This window comes from Typopeltis vanoorti, chromosome 7 (assembly GCF_054136105.1).
Source record: "Typopeltis vanoorti isolate ZY-2024b chromosome 7, IOZ_Tvanoo_1.0, whole genome shotgun sequence".
Taxonomy (NCBI): Eukaryota; Metazoa; Arthropoda; class Arachnida; order Uropygi; family Thelyphonidae; genus Typopeltis; species Typopeltis vanoorti.
The window spans coordinates 56,754,909-56,781,927 of NC_143555.1; the positions used below are offsets into that span (position 1 = coordinate 56,754,909).

The window sequence follows — 27,019 nt, forward strand, 5'->3', positions numbered from 1 at the left end:
CCCAATGGTATAGCCAGAAGAAATAGTTCACTTACTAAGTGATCACTTTGCAAAGGTATATCATCCAAGTACCAACCTTGCAATTACTGAGGTGACAGACTGATGTGAGCATTGAGGTAGATAAACCAGAGGTACCCAGTATATTGAAAAATATCAATGTGAATACAGCAGTGAGTCTGGATTGTATATCTGCTTGTGTGCTACGAGAATGTGCAAGTGAACTGGCAGTGCCCCTGATGAAGTTGTTTAATTTAAATCTCAGCTCTGGCAAGGTTCCAAGGGAGTGGAAAGAAGGTAAGATTAGTTCCATTACATGAAGGTGGTGGCTCCAAGACAGAAGTAACAAATTACAGACTAATTAGTATCTCTGGAGTGGTGGTTAAAGTATTGAAAAAATTGGTTAAAGGTAAAATAGAAGAATGGGTGGACAGGAATAATGTACTCCATAGGGGGCAGCATGGTTTTGTAAAAGGTAGGTGATGTTTCAGTAATTTATTCACATTTTATAATAAGATAACAGAGAACTGGATATAGGAAATGGCTATACCATGATACTGATGGACTTTGTAAAGGCATTTGACAGAATATTGCATAATAAATTTAATTTAATCAGTTGGGCAAGAGACAACAGGCCATTAATAACATCACCAAATAACATATGTTATCAAGAATAAAGTAATATAATTTAGAAAACACATTAGCAGAATGATTTTTAATTCAAAAATTAACTTTAATGGAATTGAAAAATAAACTTTCAATATCTTTCTCTAAATCCAGAATATTGCATGCAAAACTATTACATATCTTTGAGAAAATGGAAATGGATATGAGACTGGTGGCATAAATGGGTGGGGGGGAGGTGGCTAATAGAGAGACATCAGAGAGTGGTGTATGGTGGAGTAGAATCAAGGTGAATGAGAGTGACTAGTGGAGCACCCTGGGACTCTGTATTGGGACCACTACTCTTTAATTTGTATATTAATGATATAGCAGAAGATTTGAAAGGGCACATTCAGTTCTTTACCGATGATGCAAAACTAGGGAGGGCAATAGTTGATAAAGGTGATGTAAGTATCTTACAAGATGATTTAAATAAACTGGCAGTGTGGGCAAGGAACAATGGTTGTCAATTCAATGGTGTAAAACGTGAGGTAATGCACTTCGTGATGAACGAAGTGCATTACCTCACCTTGTGAAGATCACACACCTTGTATCATATTAATGGTACTAGTTTGCAGGTATTTGATGAGGCTAGGGATCTGGGAGGTAATTGTGGATAGAGATTTGAAATTCAGAGAACATATTGCAAGAGTTGGCAAGATAGATCAGAGGATTACTTGGATGCTGAAGGGCACATGGTCAAGTAAAGATAGGGAGGTTGTTATTCCTCTTTATAAGGCTATGATTCAGTCACATGTTGACCTATACACAGATTTGGTCACCTGCATTTCTTGAGGATTCAGAGAGGAGTGACTAAGCTGGTGACAGGCCTGTGGAATGTTTCCTATGAGGATAGACTGAGGATGTGTGGGTTGCAGAGTTTAGCTAACGGGTGGAGAAGAGGAGATATGATATAAACTTGTAAGTTACTGAAGGAATACTATAAGACTAACATGCAAGAAATTTTTCAATACATGGGGAGTAGAGAGAAAAACAACAGATCACACTTGGAAACTGTCTAAGAGTGTGATTAGGAAGGGTGTGTGAACCAGGTTCTTTTCTTGGAGACTGGTGAATGAGTGAAATGGATTGCCAGAGGTTATTGTGAGTGCCCTAACAGTGAATAAGTTTAAGAAGATGTATGATAGGTATTATGTTAATGGATAGAGTGGGTCTCCCATGATGAATCTTTTGAATCCATGGAGTGCCAATATAAATAATAATAATAATAATTGGGTAAAGTGGTTTATTGTTGTTTCTAAACTTAATAGTAAATGTTATCTTTTGATGGCAACTCTTGAGGAAATCAAGAAAATCATTAATTACAGACAAACATGGAGTCAAAAGACTCTTCGAGGAAGATGTACTCTCTGTGCTTTAAAGTTTGATATACACACAAATCAAACTGTGCTTTAAACTCATTCAATGTAACTGCATTCACCACAGTGTCATGCAATGCACTCCACATGCCAACCATTCCCCATGCAAAGAACCTGTTCCTCATATCCTTACTCGTACCTTCCACATAAAGGTTCTGTGGGTGTGTGGGGGGGAGGGGGGGAGGACAAGGGATGTCCCTTTGTCCATCCCTTGTCCCCTCTCCAATACTATAAAAAACTTCTACATTAACCCAGTAACAATCTTTTGCTAACTTAAACATCTCAATCATATTCCCTCTCTTCTTATTCACAAAGTTTTGCAAACTGCATTCACTCAAACAGCCTTCATATCCTATGCCCTCTGTGCAAAAAGAAACAAAACTTTTCGAAAATAGAAGAAACTAGTGGCGCCACCAGTTATATCTTTTTGTTGTTGAAAGTGGCAACCCTCATTAGTGTTGTGTCAACTGATTATGACATTAGAAGCCGAGTTATAGTGCCAAGAGTGACAGTGTGTTTTGACGAATGGTCGGAAAATGAGTTTCAAACAGAGAGCTGTGATTAACTTTTGTGTTAAACTTGGTAAAAGTTTTACCAAAACACATGAAATGGTTCAAAAAGTATACAGTGATGAATGTTTATTCCGTACTGAAGTTTACGAGTGGTTTAAGTGATTTCAAAGGTTGTGAGATGCTTGAAGACAACGAAAAGCCCGGCTGTCCAAAAACTGGACAGAGCGAAATTAACATCCAAAAAGTGTGTAATTTCATCAAAGAAAACATGAAATCGTCCATGATTAAAGATGAACTGGGGATTCCTAAATCAACTGTGCACACATTTTGACCAAGAGTTTGGGCCTTCATAAATTGAATTCGCAATTTGTTCCCCAGAAGTTGACCGATGACCAAAAAATGTATCGAATTGAACACTGCAAGGACCTCATTAAAACTGCTTGTAAGAACTTTCTTGAAACGATCGTTACTGGTGACGAAACATGGTGTTTTGAGTACAAGCCAAAAACAAAGCACCAGAGTGCTGAGTGGAGACCACCAGAAGAGAGGCATATGAAAAAAAGTCGCTTGGAGAAGTCAAAAGTAAAGACAATGCTGATTTGTTTCTACGATTCCAAGGGCATTATCCACAAAGAATTCGTTCCGCCTGGACAAACGGTCAGTAGTGAGTTTTATCTCAAAGTTTTGAAGCGATTGATAGCGAGAATTCATTGTGTGCGGCATGAATATCGTGATGACCGATAGTTCATCAAAACACACTATCACTCTTGGCACTATAACTCGGTGTCTAATGAAACAAATGTCATAAACAGTTGACACAACACTAATGAAGGTCACCGCTTTTGACAACAAAAAGATATAACAGGTGGCACCACTAGTTTCTTCTATTTTTGAAAAGTTCAGTTTCTTTTTGGACAGAGGGTGTATATACCAAAGACATGTTAAAATGTTAGTTGGTCTTCTCTGATCCCTGTCTAATATACCTAGGCTGTTCAATAAGTTATAAGACTATATTTATACAGAAAACAGATTACCTTTAATTGTCATCATTTACATGGTTTTTTTCGAAGTAACTAGCGAGACAGGATGCATTTGTCCCAACATTGCGTCCACTTCTTAAACACATGTGAAAGTCCGTTTTTTGAGAGTTCTTTCAAAACCACCTCCACAGCTTTTACACATGCTTTGTTGCTTTTGAAATGGAGGCCTCTTAGTGGTTTCTTGAGCTGAGGAAACAGCCAGAAATCGTATGGTGCGAGATCAGGACTATATGAAGGGTGTGGTAGGATATCTATGTTGTTCTTCTGCAAAACATCCACTACACAACCAGCAATATGTGGCCTTGCATTATCGTGGTGCAATAAGAAGCCATTCTTCAGCAATGGATACTTCCTTTTGACGTGCTGTACCATTGTCCGTAAAACATCCACATAGCATGAGCCATTTACAGTATTCCGGGTTCTACAGCGTATTGGTAACAATGCCTTCGTAGTCAAAAATCATTATGGTCATAACTTTACCAGCCGATTTTACAGTTTTTGCTTTCTTGGGGGTAGGCGAAGATGGATGCTTCCATTCACTGCTTTGTTGTTTCATTGTAGGGTCATAGTGATACAACCAAGCTTCATCTGCTGTAATGATGTGTTTTAAGAAGTTGTCGCCTTCTTGTTCCAGTCTTTCTTTCCATTCTGTGCACACATCCACTCGATGCTGCATTTGCTCCGGCGTCAAGAGTTTGGGAATCCATCAGGAGCAAACACGTTTCAGTCCCAAATGTTCAGCCATGATTGAGTGAACACTTCCCACAGAAATATTCAGGACAACAAGCAGCTGGCATACTGTAATTCTGTGATCCTCCTTGATGATAATCGCTGCTGTGTTGATCATTGTCTCTGTGATGGACGTTGAAGGTCTTCCCTCACGTTCAAGATCTTCCACATTTTGCCTTCCTTCCTTAAAAGTTTTATGCCAGCAAAAAACACTTGCCCTCGACATTGCTTCATCATGGAAAGTTTCGCGTATCATTTTAAAAGTGTCTGATGCCAATTTTTGCAAACGCACACAAAATTTAATCGCATAACGCTGTTCCAAGGATGCTTCCATTTCGACGACTGGTCGCGGCTCGTAGGCATGCCGAAACAAGCTTGCGTTTAGTAACGTAACACTCTGGCACATCAGCCCGTATATGCCATCTATCAACCTCTTTTGTTAATACAGACAGCAACATTTCTTTATTCCACAGAAATTAATATTGTGATGAGTGGTTTCACGATGGTAAAATTAGTCTTATTACTTATTGAACAGCCCTCGTATCATCATCGTTACCATGAAAACCAAAGGACCAAATCTGTGCGCAGTAATCCAGTTTCTCTATTTCACTCACTCCATAGCCATTCAAATGCAACACACCTTTTGTAAAAATTCCATTCTTCCCTGAAATATGTGCCTCACCTCCACAAACAGCACCCCCTCCTCCTCACACAGCTCTGCCAGCATACGATGCATGATTCTGGATTCTGGAATCAATAACCTCCTGATATCCCTTCTTATATTCCCCTTATGTCCAACTAAATCACATGTTCTCAGAACGACTACTAATTCTCTTGCTTGCTTCCTCCTCATATCCAATTATTTTGCTCATTCTCCCTCCTAGAAAGCAGACCTTATGGACTCTCTCTATTAACCAATCCTCTAATAACAGAATCTCCATATACTGGTATTCTTGAGTCATTCCTCATCTCATTTTCACTTTTTTTCCCCATTCTATCCTTTTGCTCTCTTTAATTTTTCACTAAACATCTAAAACATTGTTAATCATTTTGAACAACTCTTTCTCCAAATCTTACATTTCAGAAATTTCACTCTCTGTCACCCCTGTAATCTCGCTCCCTCTCATTTTGCCATTCCTTTCTTTTATTTCCTCATTTTTACTTTCTTTCTCTTCCGTATCATTTCATTTTTTTTCCATTCATATTTCATTTTATTATTTCATTTTTTTCATTCATACATTCTTTCACTCTGTTAGTCTCAGTAGATTCCATTATTCAAACAGTCTATTTCATCCACAATTATGCTTTTATTACTTCAGTCTTCATTTCAGACAAATTATGGAGGCTACAACCATGTTAGAATTAATTACTTTAATTTCCTGACATTTTGACCTTCATATTAACCCATTTATGCCTCATGTTCCATTATTGGAATGGTAGTCACGTGGGAGTTATTTATATCCTACTGTTCAAGGTCATCAACAAGGTCTGATTTTTCACATCTGTCTGCTTCCTAAGGGTAGATGTTATCACTTACTGCAGAGATACATGATAACATGACTAACTCTGTCAGCAGTGACTGACAGAGTTAGTCATGTTAGTCACTGCTGCAGATACTGAGGTGCAGGGATGTTGTCAAAAAGTGATCTGATTTACGAAAAAGGTGGAAGGTGGTTTTTGAAGAACCATCCAAAGACAGGGAAATACAACTTTAGCACATTACACCCTATGCTTGTAATTTTTTTTCTCTTACTTCTCTACTAGTTATGCTATTGTGCCGTAAAAAGAAAATACAGACGTTATTATTCTTGTATTAGCTATAGGCTTGACATTTTCCATGTTCCATTTTTGGAACACTAAGCAAAACCAGTACCACTAGGACTAATATATCTTTTCCCTCGTCTCTTTTAGTTGAAACCATTTTAAAAGTCTCAAGATGCCCCAAACTCTAAGTTCACATGAAATAACTGACCTGCTAGAGACAGCTGACAGCATAGAAGCAAGTGCCATAGTGATACAACCACCTGAAAATGCTACAGCACCTGTTTTTGATAAGGACTCGGGAGATGAAGAAGGTGGAACAATAAATAATCTGCCAGGTTCTTTTCAATGAGCACCTGCTTATCTTATTTAAGATGCTGAGTCTGACCCAGATAATCCCCCATACATACCTAAAGATGACTCTCCAATCGATGAAGTTGCATCTACCTCTACTGCACAACCTCCTCTATCAAAGAGAAAGAAACTCACAAAAACTGCCTGCAAATGGAAAAAAGCTGACCTAAATGCACAGCCCATAGCAGGTAATTACACAACTTCCAAACAATTTATTCACCGAAATGAGAACTCCAACAGAAATTCTGGAACTTTTTCTTAATGATGAGGTCGTTGAACTCATTGTCACGTACTCCCACTTATACACTGCAAGTAAGGGTGTAAATCTTGGCTTGACTAACTCCAAATTCAAATGTTTTCTGGGAATTATTTTTCTGAATAGTTACATCTCAGTTCATAGACAATGTATGTTCTGAGAGCAAAGAACAGATGCGCATAATGTACTCGTTAGTGCTACCATGAGACGTGACCACTTTGAAACTATATTTTCTCATTTGCATGTTGCTCACAATGCAAATTTGGACCAATGGACAAGTTTTCCAAGTTGCGACCTCTCATAAGCAAACTAAGTGAGAGATGTATGAAATTTGTTCCAAATGAAACATGTTTCAGCTTTGATGAATCCATGGTTCCTTACTTTGGTCGTCACGGGTACAAACAATTTATTCGGGGAAAGCCTATTCGGTTAGGCTATAAGTTTTGGTGTGGTGCAACATGTCTAGGCTATATTTGTTGGTTTCAGCCATATCAGGGTAAAAACCCAAATACTAAACATGAGGAATATCGTATTGGTGGATCTGTTGTCCTTCAGTTTAGTGAGGCACACCCTGGACAATGCTATTTTGTATTTGACAACTTTTTCACCAGTATTTCACTTCTTGATAAGCTCAGTTCAATGGGACATCAGACAACAGGTACAGTGAGAAAAGATCGCATTGACAAAGCTCTGTTGGAATCAGATAATGATCTAAAGAAAAAAGAAACAGGCACATTCGATTATCAAATTGATGGCAAAGGCAATATTGTCTGCAAATGGCGCAGTGTTGTCACTGTTGCATCATCTGGTGCTGGTATCAATCCTCTGAATCTTGTCAATCGTTATTCCCAGAAACAGAAAAAGAAGATCCAAGTTCAGCAACCAAATATGATTGAAGTGTATAACCAGTTTATCGGAGGCATACACAGAGCTGATGAAAACAGCTTTTTTGTTTTGTTTCAAATTGGTCTTACAAAATGCTTGGCAACTGCATAAAGCATATGATGACAAGCCAATGGATCTTCTGGAGTTTCGTCGACGTGTAGCATGCCATTATCTGGAGATACATGGTCATCCTACAGTGGCCGAAAAGGAAGACCTTCTCAGAAGCGAAACATTGACTCACGTTATGATGATGGCATGAATCATGTGATAGTCATAAACGCTGTGCTGAATGTCATAAGAACACCGCTTTTCAATGTGAAAAATGTGATGTTGCCTGACATGTGAAGTGTTCAGTTGAATATCACACTCAATAGCAGGTATCACCAACTTCTGAGACAAGAAACAAGATTTTATACACTGTGTACAATATAGCAATGTTTTTGCCTAGTGTTCCATTTTTGGAATGCCACATTACTCAAAAATGGAATGAAATAACAATTTTTTTTCCTTCAAATTCTTGTTTCTTGAATTTTTCTAGATAACATATATGAATTTCATGCACAAAAATTCAAAAATTTCAACCTCTGACATAAATGGGTTAAATTCATCATTTGGAGTACACGGACGCATGCGTGCGTACACACACACACACGTACACACACACACACACACACACACACACACACACACACACACACACACACACAATGTACAGAAACAAGCTATATTACACTTGAAACAGTTTACCAAAGAGACAATGATTTGATCAACCGTTTGATCTAATGGATTAACTCTAGTGAAAAAAAAAAAAAAAAACTACATCCAAGCTATATTTTATTTATAACATCATCAGAGAACAAATTCACATAGATAGCTTCATTACAGCAAAAGTGGTATCCTAATTTAACATGAGAGTTGTTATATTAGAGTTAAGATCCTGGATTCTTACAGTCTTACTTACTTAGTAAGAAACTTACTCAGATACTTACTTACTAAATGAAACCCCATTCATTTGCCCATATGTCTAGTTTATTCAAATCCTCTTGCAGGGCTGCTACATCTGCACTATTACTAATAATCCTTCCCAGCTTCAAGTCATCTGCAATCCACTGACAATGTCACTGATATAAATTTATGTTCCTACAGCGTTTTGGTGTGAGGTGTAATCAACAGGTGCCTTTCCCATCAATTCTATGTAGAGTATTCAGGGCATGATCAGAAAGTCCAGGTTTACCATAATTATGATATTTATTGTGCCATATTTTTATTTTTATTTTTTTATTGTGAATATTTTGGAATGTGTCACCTCTATAGGACAAATTACAAACTGAAGGAAAGGAACATAAATCTGTTTCACATTCAGTAATAACTTGTAGTCTAGCAAAATATTGCATTTTCATTGAGAGACCAAAAAGGAGACTCCACTAATATGTTTCACATTTTGCCACACATACATATTGCACTGACAACATCAGACCATTTTTAAAAAGTCAGTGTTATTAATATCATTTGATCTTTATAATGCACGGTATGGAGAACTTGCAAAAGAGATGTGCAAAAGCATAAAAAGAAAGATAGTAGAGAGAGAGAAGTAGCAAATGCTCAAGAATAGTACTATATGGAGATTCTATCATAAAAGGTGTGGTAGATAAGAGGATGCACAAGGTATGTCTTCCAGAAGGGAGAATGAACAGGGTGATTGAGGCACTAGATATGAGAAGTAAGCTTGCAAGGTAGTTAGTGGCTGTAGTTAGGATGAATGATTTAGTTGGGCATAGGAAGAACGTGAGACTGGATATCAGAAGATTATTGAGGAAAGTGAAGTGAAAGACAACAATGTGGTAGGAAGAGTAGTTTGCACATTGCCTGGGTATGAAAATGGTGAGTTGCAGTAGAGAGCAAAGATCTCGAATGGAAAGTTAGTGCAAATATGTGAAGAGAAAGGAGTGCAGTTTGCGAACAAGTGGAACAAGTTTAAGGGAGATAAATGGAACTGTATAAGAGCAATGGACTGCATCTGAATGGTTTTGGAGGGAGTCATTTGGGAAAGTTGCTGCTGGAGGGAAGTATAATGAGTGATACAAACAAGATATCAGTGGAAGTCAAAGATGATGTGAATGAGCAGTAGAGTTATCTTGGTGGTGAGACTGATGTGGTTGTGAATGAAGAAGAGAATGTTACAACAGGGAAGCAAGTTGGACAGTGTAATTGGGTGGGCCAGGGAGGTCAGGAGGACATGGTATAAGCAGAATGGATTTTGGAAGTGATAATGAATGCATGCATGTGTGTATGGTCAGTTAGGAATGGAATAGCCAGGAATACATGAGGGGTTGAGCCTGGAGGCTACGGGGAGAAAAGGTGTGCAAAAGGAGATGAGGAGAAGTTACAAATGGGGGATAGCATGCGTAGAACTGGCTATAGATCAAGAAATTAATTATGTTTATTTACGAATGCTGGGAGTGTCAGAAATAAGAGAGATGAAACTGTTGCATTGATTGAGTTTGTGTTCAAAAATAGTTGGAATAAGTGAAACATGGTTGGATGAAAATAATCTTGACAGGAATACAAATGGAGGGCTATGATGTATTTTGTGAAGATAGGAAAGGCAAGAAGGGAGGGGTATGGATTAGTACCACAGACAAGGTATGGATTTGCATATACATAATTCTCCTCACAGGGGAATTATGTATATGCAAGGTTGAGATATAAGAAGGAAAAAGTGGCAGTGATTTTGAAGCAGTATGGTGTGAAGTGGAGGCTGACAGAATGAGATATTTGGTGGGAAATTGCTATAGGCCAGGGAATGTAGAAGGTGGAGACAAAGAAATGTATAGGCAACTTGACTTAGTGAGCAAGCAAGCAAAGAGAGATCACTATGGGTGATTTCAACTATGGCAATATTGATTGGAATGAAGAGATGGCATCAGAGATTAAGGAGAATGAATTTCTTGAGTTCTTAAGGGATAACAATCTTAGGTAGTACATAACTGAGGGCACATGAGGGTTAAGAGTCTTAGATCTGGTTACATGTATAATGCATTATACACATCAATAAGGATATGTGCTTTGCATTGTGGGATACTAAGGCAAGCGATGAAGTCATTAGCTTCTATATACGAGTTGCCCAGTCCTGAAATTTCCTCAGGTGCAAACTCTGTTTGCTTACCCTTGGATAAAGTATTAAATCAAGAATATAATTTCTTGACATCTTTAAGTTATGTTATTTTAATGTACAATGCTAGTTATGAAGTCATTCTGAGGGAATGTGTACTTCAGAGTTTGGTAGATAGAAGAAGAAGAGGTGATATGATTGAGACCTTTAAACTGCTGAGAGGTAGTTAGAGGGTTAACACTGGGGAGTTCTTTTTCTTTCACTTCGTGGAACAGGGGAAGGAGCAAGGACAAGGGGTCATCACTGGAAATTACAAAAGGAAGCTGTTATCAAGAGGGTGAGGAGCGGTTTCTTTGCATAGAGTTGAAAAGTGGAATACATTGCCTCATAGAGTGGTGAGAGTCAATGAGTGGTATGATAGACTGTGTTTCCTAGAAAGGACCTACCAATATGAGTCTTTTGACTCCATGGAGGCCTGAATAATAATAATAATCAAAAATAATAACAGATTTTCTTTGAATCTCAGTGCTATTCACTTCTCATATTTCAGTTTTGCCTTCCTTACCATACTGGTCACTCTCCTGACCTGAGTCATGTTCTTCAGCATCTATTCTCCACCACTATCCTTATATCTCTTCCATAATCTCTTTTTAACCTGAAGTTCCTGTTGTTTGTCATTTGCTTTACACGAAATTACGTCCTCTTCTTCACCCGTGGGATACAGCTTACTATTGCCGCTAATAAATGTTCCTTCATAATTTCCCAAGCACTAATGATATCTCACCCTTCGAATTCCTCCCTCCATGGAACTGTCCCAAGTTGATATCTAAGACTATTATAATCACCTGCCTTATAATTCCACATATATTCTTTTCTCTTTAATACTCCTGCATGTTTATTCATCTTCCAAGTCAAAACCACACAGTCACTGTCTCCAACTGGGTGCAGAGATGCCATCTCAGTTATAATCAGCTCTTCTGATGCTATGACCAAATCCAAAACTCTTGAACCTTGTGTTCCTTCTACTACATGTTGCCTAAGACATTTGTCCCTCAAGAATTCTAGAAATTCTATTCCCTTATTGCTACATGCAGTTTTCTCTTCCCAATTTATACTGCTCTAATTAAAATCTCCCATAACAATCATTCTTCTTGCACTTGCCAAGCTCAACTGCTCCTCACCCTCTATGTTCCATGGCTTAGCAACACTTCACTAAATATCCTGTCTTGCCCACCTCTACCTCACACCATATGCTTTCAAAACCATTAGTGCCATTGCCCTTCAAATCCTCCAATCTGAGAGGACATAATTCATTACTTATCATAATCAATACTCCACCACTGAATTTTGCTTGCCTTCCTATCCTGTTGAAAAATGCTGCGCCCTGCTACTTCTATTCCTTTTAGTATATCATCTTCCGTCAATCATGTCTCAGAGATTCCAATAATTTTTGGTGGACTTGCTGATGCTCTCAGCAAGACCAAAGATTTATCTCCTTTATTCTGGATACTCCTGGTATTAGTATAAAGAATAAAAATGTCACTGTTTCTATACCTATCATTATCCTGTCCAGACTTCACTGGATTCAGAATTACCAGATGCATTCTCCCACAAAAGGCCAGTTACCATCCAATCTGATAATTCTAGTTTCCCTGCATTGACACACTGACTCAATCAGAGAACAGCAATCTCTCCAGATGCCTACATTCTTCCTTCAAATGCCAGCGATCTCTCACATATAGTTCCTTTCTGTCCTCAAATGCCCTCCAAGCATCCATGTATTCCAAGCCTCTCTCTTTTGACACATTCTGGCTATCACACTATTCATTATTAATGATCTTCTCCTCAACTCGTCATTATCATACCTGGCAAACACACGCACTATCTTCCCTCTCTTAGTCTTCTTCTGTGCAACCTCAAGCATGAACATCAGATCTTTTGCCACCTGATTCACACTGCCTCTCACATCATTCATGCCAACCATCACAATCATCTCATTCACCTTTTATCCCTCTTAATTGCCATAGCCACACTTTCTATTGATCATCGAGTCTCCAAACATCATACATCTTACCACTCTGTTCCTTCCTTGCTCACCTGTATCCTTCACTCTCTCTTCTCTAACATTTTCTTTTTTTGTTTCTCTACTTACCTGCTGTCCTGGCATATCTCTATCCCTGGTTCCAGCACTCCCTCGCATTTTTCTCATTCCCTTTCTTCTCCCGTTTCTATTTTCAACTTTTCTATCATTCCCACAACTGTCACGCATTCCTACTCTGATTTGCTTTGCATTCAACTCCTTGAAAAACTCATCGTTTTATTCTAAAAGCAGAAAGCTGCCTGAGTAAGATCAGAAACAATCTTATCCTTTCCCTGGAGTGCCAAGCTGAGAGTTTATAGATGATTCATTATATCAGTAAGGAACAGTAAATCTTGCATCCATTCATCATTTTCCAGTTGTGAATAGAATCTTTCTTTTCTTCAAGAAAAGTAATACTAAGCTTCAAGAGATTTACAAACCTACTTAAGACATTGCTGGTTGACAGCCACTTCACAATGCAGTAGAAAGAGACATCACTGGATTTATCTTTAAGCTCCAGTTCTTCAATAAAATTTTTGAAGTGTTGGTAAGTCGGAAGACTTACCAACATTTAAGCATATGAAATTAGCAATTTCAAGAACAGATTTCATAACATGTTTAATACTTGAAGTATCTGGTTGCCAGGTGTTCAAGATGAGTAATGAAATGAACAGGGAAAAACTCTTGAAAACTGGATCACTTTTCATAAGTGCGATTAATCTTGCATTTCCCCTCACCATTGCAGGTGCTCCATCTGTTGAAACACTAACAAGTTTATTCAGTAGAATATTAGCATTTGTTAAAGCTCTGTCAAGTGCATTTTTAATGCCAACACTCCAAGTTGTTTCTTTTAGTGCACCAAGTCCAACATCTCTTCTTTCACAGTTACATCAGAGGAAACATAACAAACAAATACTGTCAGTTGTGGATTGTCATGTATGTCTGTAGATTCATCAAGAGTTAAGCTGAATGGAAGGGAATTCTTTAAATCATTTTGTATTTTGCCTGCAACATCAGCACTAATTTGGAAGATAGGCCTCTCTGTAGTGTAGCATGATGCTGGTGTTTATGCTATTAGTCACTGAAGTTTTGTGTTATTTGGATCTAACAACTTCACCTATATTCTTCTCAAGAAATTCACAACAGATTATGGACGTTTAGCACAAGCAACATTCCAAGATATAACAAAACTAGCTGCAGTAGTTGTATCAGCTTCATTACTGAATGTTGTCAACAACATCTGCTGGCTATTTATTGATGATTTTAACACAGCTAACTTGCTTTTCCGTAATTTTGATTTAGGTGGATAATCAGACAAAAACTTTTTGTGATTTGTTTCATAGTAGTGTTTCAAGTTACTGGCTTTGTAATGACTGAACAACAGACTGCAGATAAAACAAAGATTTAAATCCTTTAATGGTGAATGCAAAATCTTCCTCTCACACATGGTTAAAATTTCTGTTTTCACCTTCATACTTTTGCTTTATACAATTTGATGAACCCATATTCCTTCACAAAATTTCCAGTCACTTCTAAAAAAAAATTAAAGTGAAAAAAAAAAAACCCCTCTCCAACATGCACAATGCTACCAAACTCTACAGCACCAAGTATCATTCTAACACTCCTCTAATTTCACTGCTGGCAACACAACCACACATGCCACAATCACGCAATCACAAATCATGCCCAGTAAAACTAACAAAGTCAGCATCAGCTTGTATGATTACTGATTATTCTTCAGCACAATTCCTCTGTAATCCTTGCTGATGTGAAATTTCTTTAATCCCTGACTCAAATTGCATTCAAATTACCATTTAAATTCTTAAATATATTTACTCACCATGAACATTAAACTTAGGTTTTAATCCAGTGAATTCTCAGTTTATACCTGGTAAATAATTAAAAAGCTTGAAGATGCTTTATTTTACCTTTTATATTAATTGTGATGCAGAAAGGAGCTGAGCCAGTATATTTCAGCAAGTTTCCCATTGTATGTCAAAGATATGTATGTGGCTCATGAGCTGCAATTTGGCCCCTCTGATATGTATTATTATTACTAAAATCTGACTTCCATGGAGTCAGAGACTCATCATTCAAGGGATACACTATTGCACACAATGCTCATTCAACTGTGCTTTAAATTGATTCAATGTGTCTACATTCACAACACACTCAGGCAATGCATTCCACTCACCAACCACTCTATACACAAAGAACCTGTTCCCCACTCCTCTGCTCAACACTCTCTTTATGCAGTTTCCAGCGATGGCATCTTGTTCTACCCAGTCACTCTCATTTTATGAAAAATCTCTTCCATGTCAACCTGATAACAACCCCCTGACTAGTATATATGTCTTAATCATACCCGCCCCCCTCCTATTCACAAGGCTCTGCAACTCTGTCATCGTACTTCACATTCCAAAGACTACCGACCACCTCTGTGAATTTTCTTTGGACCCCTTCCAACGTATCCTTGTCACCATGAACATCTGATAACCAGATCTGTGCACAATAACCCATATGAGGACTGATCAAGGCCTTATACAATGGCATCATAACCTCTTTTTTCTGACTGTCAGGGTTCTCCACATCATTGCCATTATCTGATATGATGTCTTCACAACTTGTGTAATGTGGCCGCCGAATTTCAGGTCCTTGTCCACCACATTCCCTCTATCTCCTTTAAAGTTTTCCCACCAAGTGTATACTTGGCAAAACTGAGCTCACAGTTCCACTTACCTGCCTATTCATGAAATCTATTCAAGTCCTCTTATAAGCCCATAACATCTGCTTGACTCTGCCTTGCTCTCACCAATTTTGCATCATCTGCAAACAGCTGCATATCACTATATAAACCCATCCCAATATCATTGACATACAAACTGAACAACAATGGCCCCAAAACTGATTCCTGCAGTACACCACTAGTGGCCTTCCTCTTTCAGGATACTGCATCCCCTCCAAATACAGTTTTCTCATATCCGACAGCCAGTCACTGATCCAATTCAGAAGTCTGTTATCTTATCCCATGTGTTTTAACTTATTTAAGAGCTCGTCGTGTGAGAGCCTATCAAAAACTTTTGCAAAATCCAACTACACCACTCTATATCTCCCCTATTCAAGGTATTTGTCACCTTGTTATAGTACATAAGTAAATTAGTGAAACATGATCTCCCATGCTGATAACTACAAAGAATACTGCTGTTTTTAACATAATTCTGTATCTTACTTCTCACCAATCTCTCTCTTTCCAGTACCTTCACCATAACTCCCGATATACAGGTTGGCCTATAATTTGAAGACACAGTCTTATCACCAGCTTTATGCAGTGCACAAATTTTACTTTCTTTTCACTCGCTTGGAACCTATGCTGTTGTAAGACATTTATTGAACAAGCATGCCAATGTCACTGCCAATTTCCTGGAACATTCCCTTAAGACACATGGTAATATGTCATCAAATCCTATCATCTTAGTGACATCAAGGTTATTTACTTCCTCAAATACCTCCTATTCATTCACAATTAAGCCATCTTCTCCTATGTCCTCTACACTTAAGTTCTTCAAATTATGGTCTGTGAGAGTTTGGTTTTCCATGATCAATCTTCTGACTCCACTGAAGCCCAGAAATAATATGAGTACTTTATTAGAAGGAATTAAAACTGAATGTTTAGTATCATTTGGCAATCTCAGAAAGCTTTGTAATGAGAAAATTTTGTAACTGCCAAAAAAAGATATCAATCCCTTCCCAAAACCCAGGTATTTAAGGAAATCAATTGCATTGTAAAAGCTTATACAAGGCAGACTGAGCTGGGGTTTAACATCAGAGAAAAATAACATTATAGGAATGTAACTAATAAAATATAATATAAATCAGATCTAACAGCCCATGTAACTTGAGACAATCAATCATTCTGTGGACAGGTTAAGAGCAACAATATCTTATTTGAATGATAATCACCTACACCATATACATATACAGTTAAGCAAGTATAGTTCCACACACACATTTATAAATTAAAATTGTATCTGTTTGTCATCCTGGCAAGTCATGACTGCATGGTCACTTTCCCCAGTTGAAAATAATCATGCAGTCAATAACCAAGGTTGTAGACAAATCCTTGAATGCCACCAGATCCAACACTCTGAAATTATGTGCTAAGATAGTACTCTGTGTTATCTTAATTACATGCTGGTTTCCTTTCCTCCTCCTGGTTTTGAAGCCTCCCATAATAATTACTTAACCTATGCTCCTGCTGCTAAACTGTAAATGCATGCTATCTATATATTTGCTTGCATCATCTGGCCTATAAGTAACCAATTATATATTTTCCCCAGTTAGCCTATGTCTTCAATCAGATAGCCAGAAATGCACCGCATTCCCTCTGCCCTCTTGCTGATCTTTTTTTGGCAGCAATTCATTTGCTATCATCAGCAGTACCCACAACCATCCTTTTCTCTTTATTTTTCACAAAAATACTACCTGACATATGCTTTTATCTCTCATATTTTATCCATATAACAATATCATCTTCTATCTACCAAGTTGCATTAATGCTTGTAACTTTCAAAACAAGTTACGCCAACCAATGATGAAAACTACTCCAGTATTCCTAATTCTTCTGGAATTAGTATACATGATAGTAGGTGGCTGTGGGCCAAAGGGTCCACAGCCATCTTTACACCTCATATTAACTAGTCCATTCACATCTGTTACCTGAGAGAACTATAATCAGGATATTTTGGCCATTCTTACTTCATTTAGCTCAACGGAGCCTGTATCCACTCAACTGCAACCCCCCTCCACCAATAGTTCTAGTTTCTTGTGCTTCCACACTCTCAGTGAACAATGCCTTCAATAGACACCTTAACTCCAAATCTATTCAAGTGCAGCCAATCAGTCATTTATATCTCCTTCTGTCTATTAAATTCGGTCCATAAATCTACAAAATGCATACCATTCCAACTGCACAACCTACATATCAGTGCCTCCGTAGCTCAGTCAGTACAGACAAAGCCTTTTGGTCAGAAAGACCTTGGTTTGATTCCCATCCGTGACGTGAGGAACCTTTATCTGGTCTCTTTCAACAAAAGGCGAGTTAACCAGTCTCATACAGATGTGTGTGTGGGGTTTCACCTGGAAACTCAGGTGTTTTGTCAACCCAGAACAGGCAAACTGGCCCCGTGAACACGCATGGATTTACAGTTGTGAATACTGCCCTTAGGGTAGGGGTCGGCGAACCGGGGTAAATTACCCCAAGTAGGGTAAAAATGAAATTCTTGGGGGTAATGAGGACTCAATAGACATAAATAAAATTATATAAAAAGCACGTTCCTTGTTACAACAGAAAATTTTGATTGCTAAGACGTTGTCAAGTGGCTAAACAGAGGTACATTCGATCAGTGTTCAGCATCAAAGGCTAGCTTTGAAGTGGTCTGGTTGATTGCCCAAAACAAGAAACAATATACTATTGGTGAGGAATTGGTTAAACTAGCAGCTTTGAAAATGGCAGAGATTATGTGTGGTCAGAAAGAAGCCATGAAACTAAATTCAGTGCCCTTGTCTGCAAAAGTTGTGAAAGAAAGAATTTCTATTTTAGCATAAAATGTGAGGGAACAAGTTATTTTTTCAATAAAAGAGAGTAAATGCTTTGCTATTCAGCTTGATGAGACTACAGATGTCAGTAGTAATTTGCAGCTGATGGTGTATGTTCGCTACAAAGGTTTACATGCAATTGAAGAGGAATTGTTGTTTTGTTCTCCTCTCAAGTTGCGATCTCGTGGAACTGATGTCTTCAATAAAGTTAATGAATACTTTAATAACATTAATTTAAAGTGGGAAGGACTGCATTGCTGTGTCTATTGATGGAGCTCCAGCTATGTTGGGTCATGTAAGTGGTTTTTTGGCTTTGGCGAGAGAGAGAGAATAATCCAAAAATTTGAAGTTAACCACTGTATGATCCATCGCCAGGCACTGCTTGCGAAACATTTGGAACCTGCACTGGAAGCCATCATGCATGATGTTATCAAGGTTGTCAAAGGACATGCACTAAACACGTGACTATTTCGTGAATTATGTAAAGATGGTGAGGCTGAATATACAGACCTACTTTATCATACGGAAGTGAGGTGGCTCTGACATGGAAATATTCTGAACCGAGCGTGGGCTCTCAAAACTGAACTTGAAATTTTTATGGTTGATCAAAAGCATGTTCTCGCAGATAAGTTTACAAACTCCTCGTGGGTTGCACATCTCACATATTTAGCTGATAATTTTGAGTATGTGAATGCATTGAAGAAAGAATTGCAAGGAAAAAAAATCAATATAATTTCAGCCAGAGAAAAGATTTCTGCATTTGGATCAAAGCTTTTATATTGGAGACAGAAAGCAGAACAAAACAAGATAGCTGCCTTTTCAAAGTTAGCTTTGTTTTTGAAAGATTGTGAAAATATTACTTTTGACAACATCAAGGATATAGTTATAAGGCATCTTACCAAACTCAAAGAGCAGTTCTCTGATTACTTTCCAGATCTTGATTCTCATACTGTCAGTTGGGTTGTAGATCCCTTCAAATGTGAAACGTATTGAATTTGAAAACAAAGCAGATCTGTCATATTTTTGGCACCTTTGCGGACAAGGATTTTCCACTCTAATGAACATGGAAACAAAGCAGAGAAATCGAATGGACCCCGAAGACAGTATCCAAATTGCTCTGACATCAAAATGCCTCAATTTTGATGTTACTGTATCAAAAATGAAACAACATAATTTCTCCAAAACCTGAAGTGAAAAAGTTTTCAAAGAAATCCTTTTGTTTCATAATGAGGATATTAATTTATTTTATCACATTTATTTTATACTTTTAATATTTATGATTGTATTCTCCATATAAATAGATTCAATAAACCTTTTGGATTTAAATAATCTATGATTTTCTCTCTTTCAAATCAAGGGAGTAATCGGCATAAATAAATATATTTTGGGGTAATAGGTAAAAAAGTTCCCCGATGCCTGCCTTAGGGAATGCAGCAAGGAGTGGCGAACTGGTTGCATTAAAATTTGTTGTAAGCCCCTCGTTGGGGGTGCGGGAGAACTATATCCATCTTAAAGGGATGGACGAGATGAATCAATCAACCTACATATCGATACACTTGCATTGCACTCCTTTTCAACTTGCTTTATCATTCCATGTCAGCAGACTCAAAATCTTTACTTTCTCTGTCTTCCTTTTTTTGCTTCTTCCAATGACTTTCATATTTTCTTTCATATGATACCTTTCACCTTTCGAATCAGTTATGCTTGTCAAAACATCAACTCTTACACTTAAATTCATTGCATCCTGACCAACTAACTAATTTACTTAATGTAGTGCCTAATTTTATCTAATTTTAATGTAAAATATATATTATACATAACATAATTTTAATCAGTAAAGTGTAATTGTAGTCTTACCTAAGGTTATATTGTTTTCCAGGAGCTTTTCCTTTAAAGGAGTTTGAAGAATGGAATCTAGAGCTTGCTGCATTTGTAATCCCATAGCAGTAAGATTATAGGGCAGTAGTTCAACATTAACAAGGCTATTAATAAGTAATCCTGAAAGCTGAGCACAAGACCGATGATATGTGAAGTCTGGATCAATAAAAGTGTCGACCATATTGAATGTTTCATATGCAGTATGATAAGAAGGATACGTGCTGATGTTATACTTCTCCTAGATAAGTAGAGAGAATATATTTTATGACTACATTATCTTAATTATGAAAATGAATCCAACTTTCAGTCAATTTATTAAGATAACTGGTAATAACATAACAGATAGCAGGAATACTTCAGATGAGCTAAATAGAAATATTACACACACATGCGCAACAGTCACACTCCAGTCATTAGTGATGACATTTGATTGGAAAAAATAGATTCTAGATTCAAATACTGTGCAGAATGTAGAGAAACCTGATCAGTTTTTCAAATGAAGGCAAGTTAAAATATATGGAGGTAGTAGAGTTTCCCTTAAAAACAGGTTAAAACTTTATTCCAGGAGAGATGGGTGGGTAAATGGATGTTTAATAATGTGGATGATGAGATGCTTACAGGGAAAGAAATTGCACGGTGCGGACTACTTCACAGAACAAAATGCGAGCTCGAGCAACTGGAGAAACAATTAGTGTGTGGTACAGAAGGATGGATAATGAAAGAAAGAGTGCATGGAAAAAAGCATAACAGCATTGCGAAAAATTGGGAGAAAAGAGATAGTATTGCATGGGAATTCGATGATAAGAGGTATACTTAATGAGAAAGTGATAAAAGTATGTTTTCCAGGTGTGAAGATAAAGGATGTTAGTGAAGCTTTAAGTGTGCAGAAAAAAGAAGCAAATGAATTAATTGTTTTGGCAGGCTAAAATGATTTGAAAGGAGAGAGAGATATATACAAGAGAAGATATGAAAACGTTGTTAGAAGAGGCAAAAATGAAGAGTATAAAAGTAAAGATTGTGAGTCTGATGATAGGATAGAATTGAGAGGAAGGGCAATGATTGCCAATGAGTCAATGAGAAGATTGTGCAAGAGGAATGATGTGCAGTTTATAGATGTGTGGAGTGAATTTGATGGATGTAAAGACTTGTATATGCTTGATGAACTGCACTTAAATGGTTTTGGAGTTTGGTGATTGGAGAACGTGTTGTTTAGTGAGAGTTTGGAAGTGCAAGAAAGAGAGAAATTAGAAATATGCTTGATTGCACCCCCTTCCCTAATATCTATCTCCCCCCACCTGGGATAGATAAGTATGAATGCAGGAATGATTATGAAGAGGTGAGTGCAGTTCCCCAGTTTTCGAATCTGAATGGGCAAGTAATATCATTATGTAAGGGTAACTGTGAGCCCAAGGGGATGTTGAAATGCATGTACACGAATGCTCAAAGTATAAGAAATAAAGGAGAGGAGTTTTTAGCATTGGTCGGCTGAACTTAGCCAAAAATTATTGGTATCGGTAAGACCCGGTTGTCAGATAATGATGTAGTTACAGGAAAAGAATGTAATGGATATTGTATTTTCAGAGAAGACAGAAGAAATAGGGGAGGAGGAGGAGGAGGATTATTAATGATAACTGAAGAACATCAACCAACAAAAATAGAAGTTAAGGAAGAGTGCAAATCTGATGGAAATGGTTCATTTGAGGCTGTCTGGTGAGATAGAGGCCAACAGAACAAAATATTGTTGGTTGCTGCTATAGACCTGGGATCCAGAAGAAAATGTGGACAACATGTATCTGTAAACTAACTCAATGAATGCAGACTGAGTAATTGTCACAGGAGACTTCCAATATGGTGATATAGATTAGAAGGAGGAAAGGGCACATGGCAAAATGGAAATGGAATTTATACAGTTATATTAAGGGATAATTACTTGAAACAGCATGTGATGGAAGGGATCAGGAGTTTGAAAGTGTTGGATCTGGTAACAGCATCAGAAGGTCTATCTATATCTGCAGTAGAAACTTTACCTCTGATTGAGGAAAGTGACCATGCAGTCTTGTTCTAGGAGGTTGCTCAACATGTGGAAATAGATATTGTGGTAATGTCAAACTAAGGAGGCAACTTGGAGCAGTGCCATAAGAAATTACATGAAATAAATGTCGTTATAGTACATGGGAAGTGGTCAAGGATTGTTTGAGCAAGGCCGTGTCAGAGTGCATACCCAGGGTCAGGAGGATAAGTGGATAACTAGCAACATGAAGCAGGAGCTGCAAAAAAGAAAACATCAAGAAAGGAATATAAACAAGGTGATCAGCCCACCCATGAGTATAAAGCACAAGCAAGAAGGGTAATTAGTATGGTTATTATTATTATTATTACGTGACACCTCCAGGAAATGCTGTGACTTATTGAGGGAGGGCACATACTCTACAACTCTCCGTCTCCACCACTTGATCCACTAACTACAGTGAACCACATCATCTACACCAATGACATCTACTGCCCACCACAACCACTAGTATTTTCACAGCCAATCAAAATCATCCATGCCTATGGTGGGATTCAAACTCGCAGCCTTTTGGCTGGAGAGCAGATATGCTAACCACACAGCCAAATAGACAAGCAGGAAGGCTAAATCAGATTTTGAGAGAAAATTAGCTAAGTAGGCCAAAGTAAATCAAAAAAGCTGATTTTTTCATTACATAGCAAGTAAGCGAAAGAATGATTAGGGAAAGATAACTTTACTAAGTGCTGATAGTAGGAAAGTGACAGAAGCAGAAAAAATAGTTCACTTACTAAGTAATCTCCTTGCAAGGGTATATAATACAGGTGGTAACTTTGCACTCACTGAGATAACAGAGACTGATATGAGTATTGAGGTAAATGAACAGAACATAGTCAGTATATTGAAAAATATTAATGTGAACACAGCAGAGGGCCTGGATGGTATGTCTGCTTGTGTTCTATAATAATGTGCAAGTAAACTGGCAGTACCTCTAACAAAGTTCTTTAATCTAAGTCTCAGCTCTGGCAAGGTTCCAAGATAGTGGAATGATAATGTGGACATAAGATATTTAAGATAGTTCCATTACATAAAGGTGGCTCCAAGACAGAAGTAGCAAATTACAGACCAATAAGTATGAGGGGTGGTCTAAAAAGTTCTCTGCCTCAACCATAGATAATAACACTATCAGCACGATTTTTTTTTCTAAGTTGGTACATCTGTCATCCATGTGAAATAGCAAATCATTTTATCAAGTAGTTTGTTTTATACTAAACAAACTACTTGTTTCCTTCAGACAGCTGTCTGAAGCAAAAGTGTTGTCTGTATCCCTTGAAAGATAAAATCGAGTATCGTGCAGTTATAAAATTCTTTGTAAAAGAAGGTTTAATGGCAAAAGAAATTCATTCAAAGTTCATAAAAGTTTATGAGCACTCTTCTCCTTCGTTTTCGACAATTAAGAAATGGGCTGCCTTGAAGATGATCCACATGAAGGACGTCCAAAAAATATAACAACACCAGAAATCATTGATCAAGTGCATGATATTGTATTGGATGACTGGCGAGTCAACGTGTGTGAAATTGCTGAGACTACAGGCATTTCTTTTGAAATGCCTGTAGTCTCAGCAATTGTGTAGGATATATTTTGCATGAAGAATTGCAAATGAAAAAGCTTTGCACAAGATGGGTGCCATGCTTGCTCACAGCAGATCTAAAATGCACTCGCATGAAAATCTCTGAACAGTGCTTGGAGCTTTTTAACAAGATTAAACTGATTTTATGCATTGATTTATTACTATGGATGAGACTTGGATTCACCATTACACACCAGAATTCAAACAGTAGTCGAAACAGTGGACAGAAGCTGGTTGTTCAGTGCCAAAGAAGAGAAAGTGGGTTCCATCAGCAGGAAAGGTCATGGCATCGGTGTTTTGGGATGCTAAAGGCATTTTGTTTATTAATTATCTTGAAAAAAGGTAAAATAATAACCGGGGAATATCATTCCGATCTTTCAATCAGACTAGATGGAAAAATTCATGAAAGACCTAGTTTGCAGAAGAAAAAAATCATCTTTCATCAGGACAATGCACCTGCCAACAAAGGTGTTTTGGCAATGGGAAAATTAAGGGATCTGCACTATGAATTGTTGGAACAGCCACCCTATTCCTTCCCCAGATTTGGCTCCCTCTGACTTCTATCTCTTCCCAAAACTAAAACTCTTACTCGCTGGTCAGTGTTTTTCTTTGAATTATGAGGTGATTGCAGCTGTAGAGGGATATTTTGCAGATCTTACTGAGAACCACTACAGGGTTGGGTTAATGGTGCTGAAGCATCGCTGGAATAAATGTATTAGTCTTAAGGGAGATTATGTTGAAAAATAAAAATAATTTTGAAATTTTAAATTCGTTTTTTCATTGTTAGGCTGAGAACTTTTCAGACTACCCTCTTACCTCTGAAGAAGTGGTTAAAATACTAACGAAATCAGTTAAAAGTAAAATTCAAGAATGGGTGGAATAGACTTTTTGAAATTGATTCGATGTCATCATCATCAGATTCCTGCCATGTACCCTCAAGGGGTGTACAGGATACGATAGTACTACATGAAAAAAATTACATCATTATTAATTTCCTATCTACAATTTTCCTCCAAATCAGTCTGTTACTTGTCAAGACTCCAACATTATCAGATCTTATATTTCTATCGTCTAAGGCACTTTGTACCGTATCAATCCACCTATATCTTGGTCTTCCTCTGGGTCGTTTTGCTGCCAACCTGGCAGAGAACACCTGTTTTGCTAATCTTTCTTCGCCCATTCTGTTTAAGTGACCATACCATCTGAGATTAGCTCTGCTAACGCATTCCTGGATGCTGACAATGTCAAGTTCTTTCTTAATATCCTCGTTTTTAATATGATATTGCCATTGATGCCATCTGTTCACGCCTATAATCTTTCTCAGGACTCTCATATCTGTGGTCTCTAGTCTTTGGTCTAGTGTTTTACTTCTGACCCAGCTCTCAGATCCATAAGTTAAAACTGGTTTGAACACTGTCTTGTATACAGCTAATTTAGTGTTCCAACTAATTTCTCTCTTATTCCATATGAATTTATTCAATTGACTTCCCACCATACCAGTTTTGCTGATTCTGTTGTCTATTTCTATATTTAATTTACCATCTTCAGTAAAAATCATGCCTAAATAGCTGAAATGTTTTACTTGTTCCACAGGTTCTCCATTCACAACACAGTGACATTTTCAATGATTCTGCCTATTTTCATTGTCTTTGTCTTTTTATTGCTGACCTTCATACCATATCTATTACAACAGCTATTCAATTTAGTCAGAGAATCTTGAAGACTTGTAGCAGATTTATTGAGAAGTATAACATCATCCGCATAAAGCAAAGAGCTGACATTAACATCTCCAATTTTGATATCATGTTTAATACCACTTTCCTTCATAATGTGATCCATATAAATAATGAATAACAGAGGGGATAATGTACATCCTTGTCTCACACCAGATTTAACATTAAACCATCTTCCTGTACTTCCTTCAATTCTAACTGCTGCCTTACAACTCAAATAAAGACTAAGTATTGCTTGATATAATGCCCCATTGACACCATATAACTGCAGCGTATTGAATAGCTTCTCTCTTGGCACCTTGTCATATGCCTTTTCCAAATCGACAAAACTTAAATACAGATCTTTGTTATATTCCCATGCTTTCTTGACTATTTGTCGTAAAGTAAAGATCTGATCCTGACAGCCTCTGTTTGGCCTGAATCCAACTTATTCTTCACCAAGCTTTTCTTCCATAATTCTTCTCAACCGTTTCTCAAGTATACTTGCATAGATCTTACCATTAACACTCAGTAAGGAAATACCTCTGTAATTCTCACATTCAGTTTTATTTCCCTTTTTATATATGGGTACTATGAGAGCTCTACTCCAATCATCGGGAATTCGTCCCTCTGTCCAGGCCTTCTGAACTATGCAGTGCAGCCACTGTAAGACTCTTATACCACCATACTTCAGCATTTCTGGTCGAATATCATCTACTCCTGCTGCCTTTCCACATTTCAAGCCTTTGATGGCTTTTTCTACTTCAAGTATGGATATGTATTCCTGACTGCATGCCTGGTCAGTGTTTTTTACCACTGTGCTGTCATCACTGCTTGTTTCATTTAGCAGTTTTTCAAAGTAATTAGTCCATACTTCAAGGATATCTTTTTCTCATTGATTCAATGTTGTGGGTGTAATATGCATGCATGGCAAAATGTAAGGGATGTGTTTGTGGAGAGAATGGACAGGAAATGAGGGAGGGTATGGATTTGTAGGAAGTGCGATATATTAATAGACCATGTGGCAATGAACGTAAAACAGACTGAAAAAATAAAAGACGGCATAAACGAAAGAAATGGAAATGAAACAAAAGCTAGTGAAACTGAGTGAAAGAATGCAAACACGTAGAAGAGAAAGTTAGCAAAATCAAGAATGTAGACACAAAAGTTAGCAAAAGCAAGAATGTAGATGCAAAAGTTAGCAAAAGCAAGAATGTAGAAGCAAAAGAAGACTGCAGAAGAGAAAGTTAGTGAAAGTAACAACAGAGAAGTGAAAATTAGCAAAAGCAAGAATCTAGAATAGAAATTTAATGATAAGGGAGTGAAAGAAAGAATGAATGAGGAAACAGAAGTACAGTGCAGTAGAACAAGCGGTTGCGAGACTACGGGAGTGACAGAGTGAAATTGTCAGAATGCATGATTTGATGAAA

General features: G+C 37.6%; 1 protein-coding gene across 2 annotated transcripts in view; it reads right to left on the reverse strand.

The window, feature by feature from the left end:
* Positions 1-27,019, reverse strand: part of LOC150104694 (N-acetylated-alpha-linked acidic dipeptidase 2-like) — a 346,412-nt gene that overhangs the window by 66,647 nt on the left and 252,746 nt on the right. For both annotated transcript variants that reach the window (XM_090395882.1, XM_090395881.1), the window contains exon 15: positions 20,221-20,479. In XM_090395882.1, the coding sequence (XP_090252008.1) occupies positions 20,221-20,479 (259 nt within the window). The remainder of the gene's footprint in view (positions 1-20,220; positions 20,480-27,019) is intronic.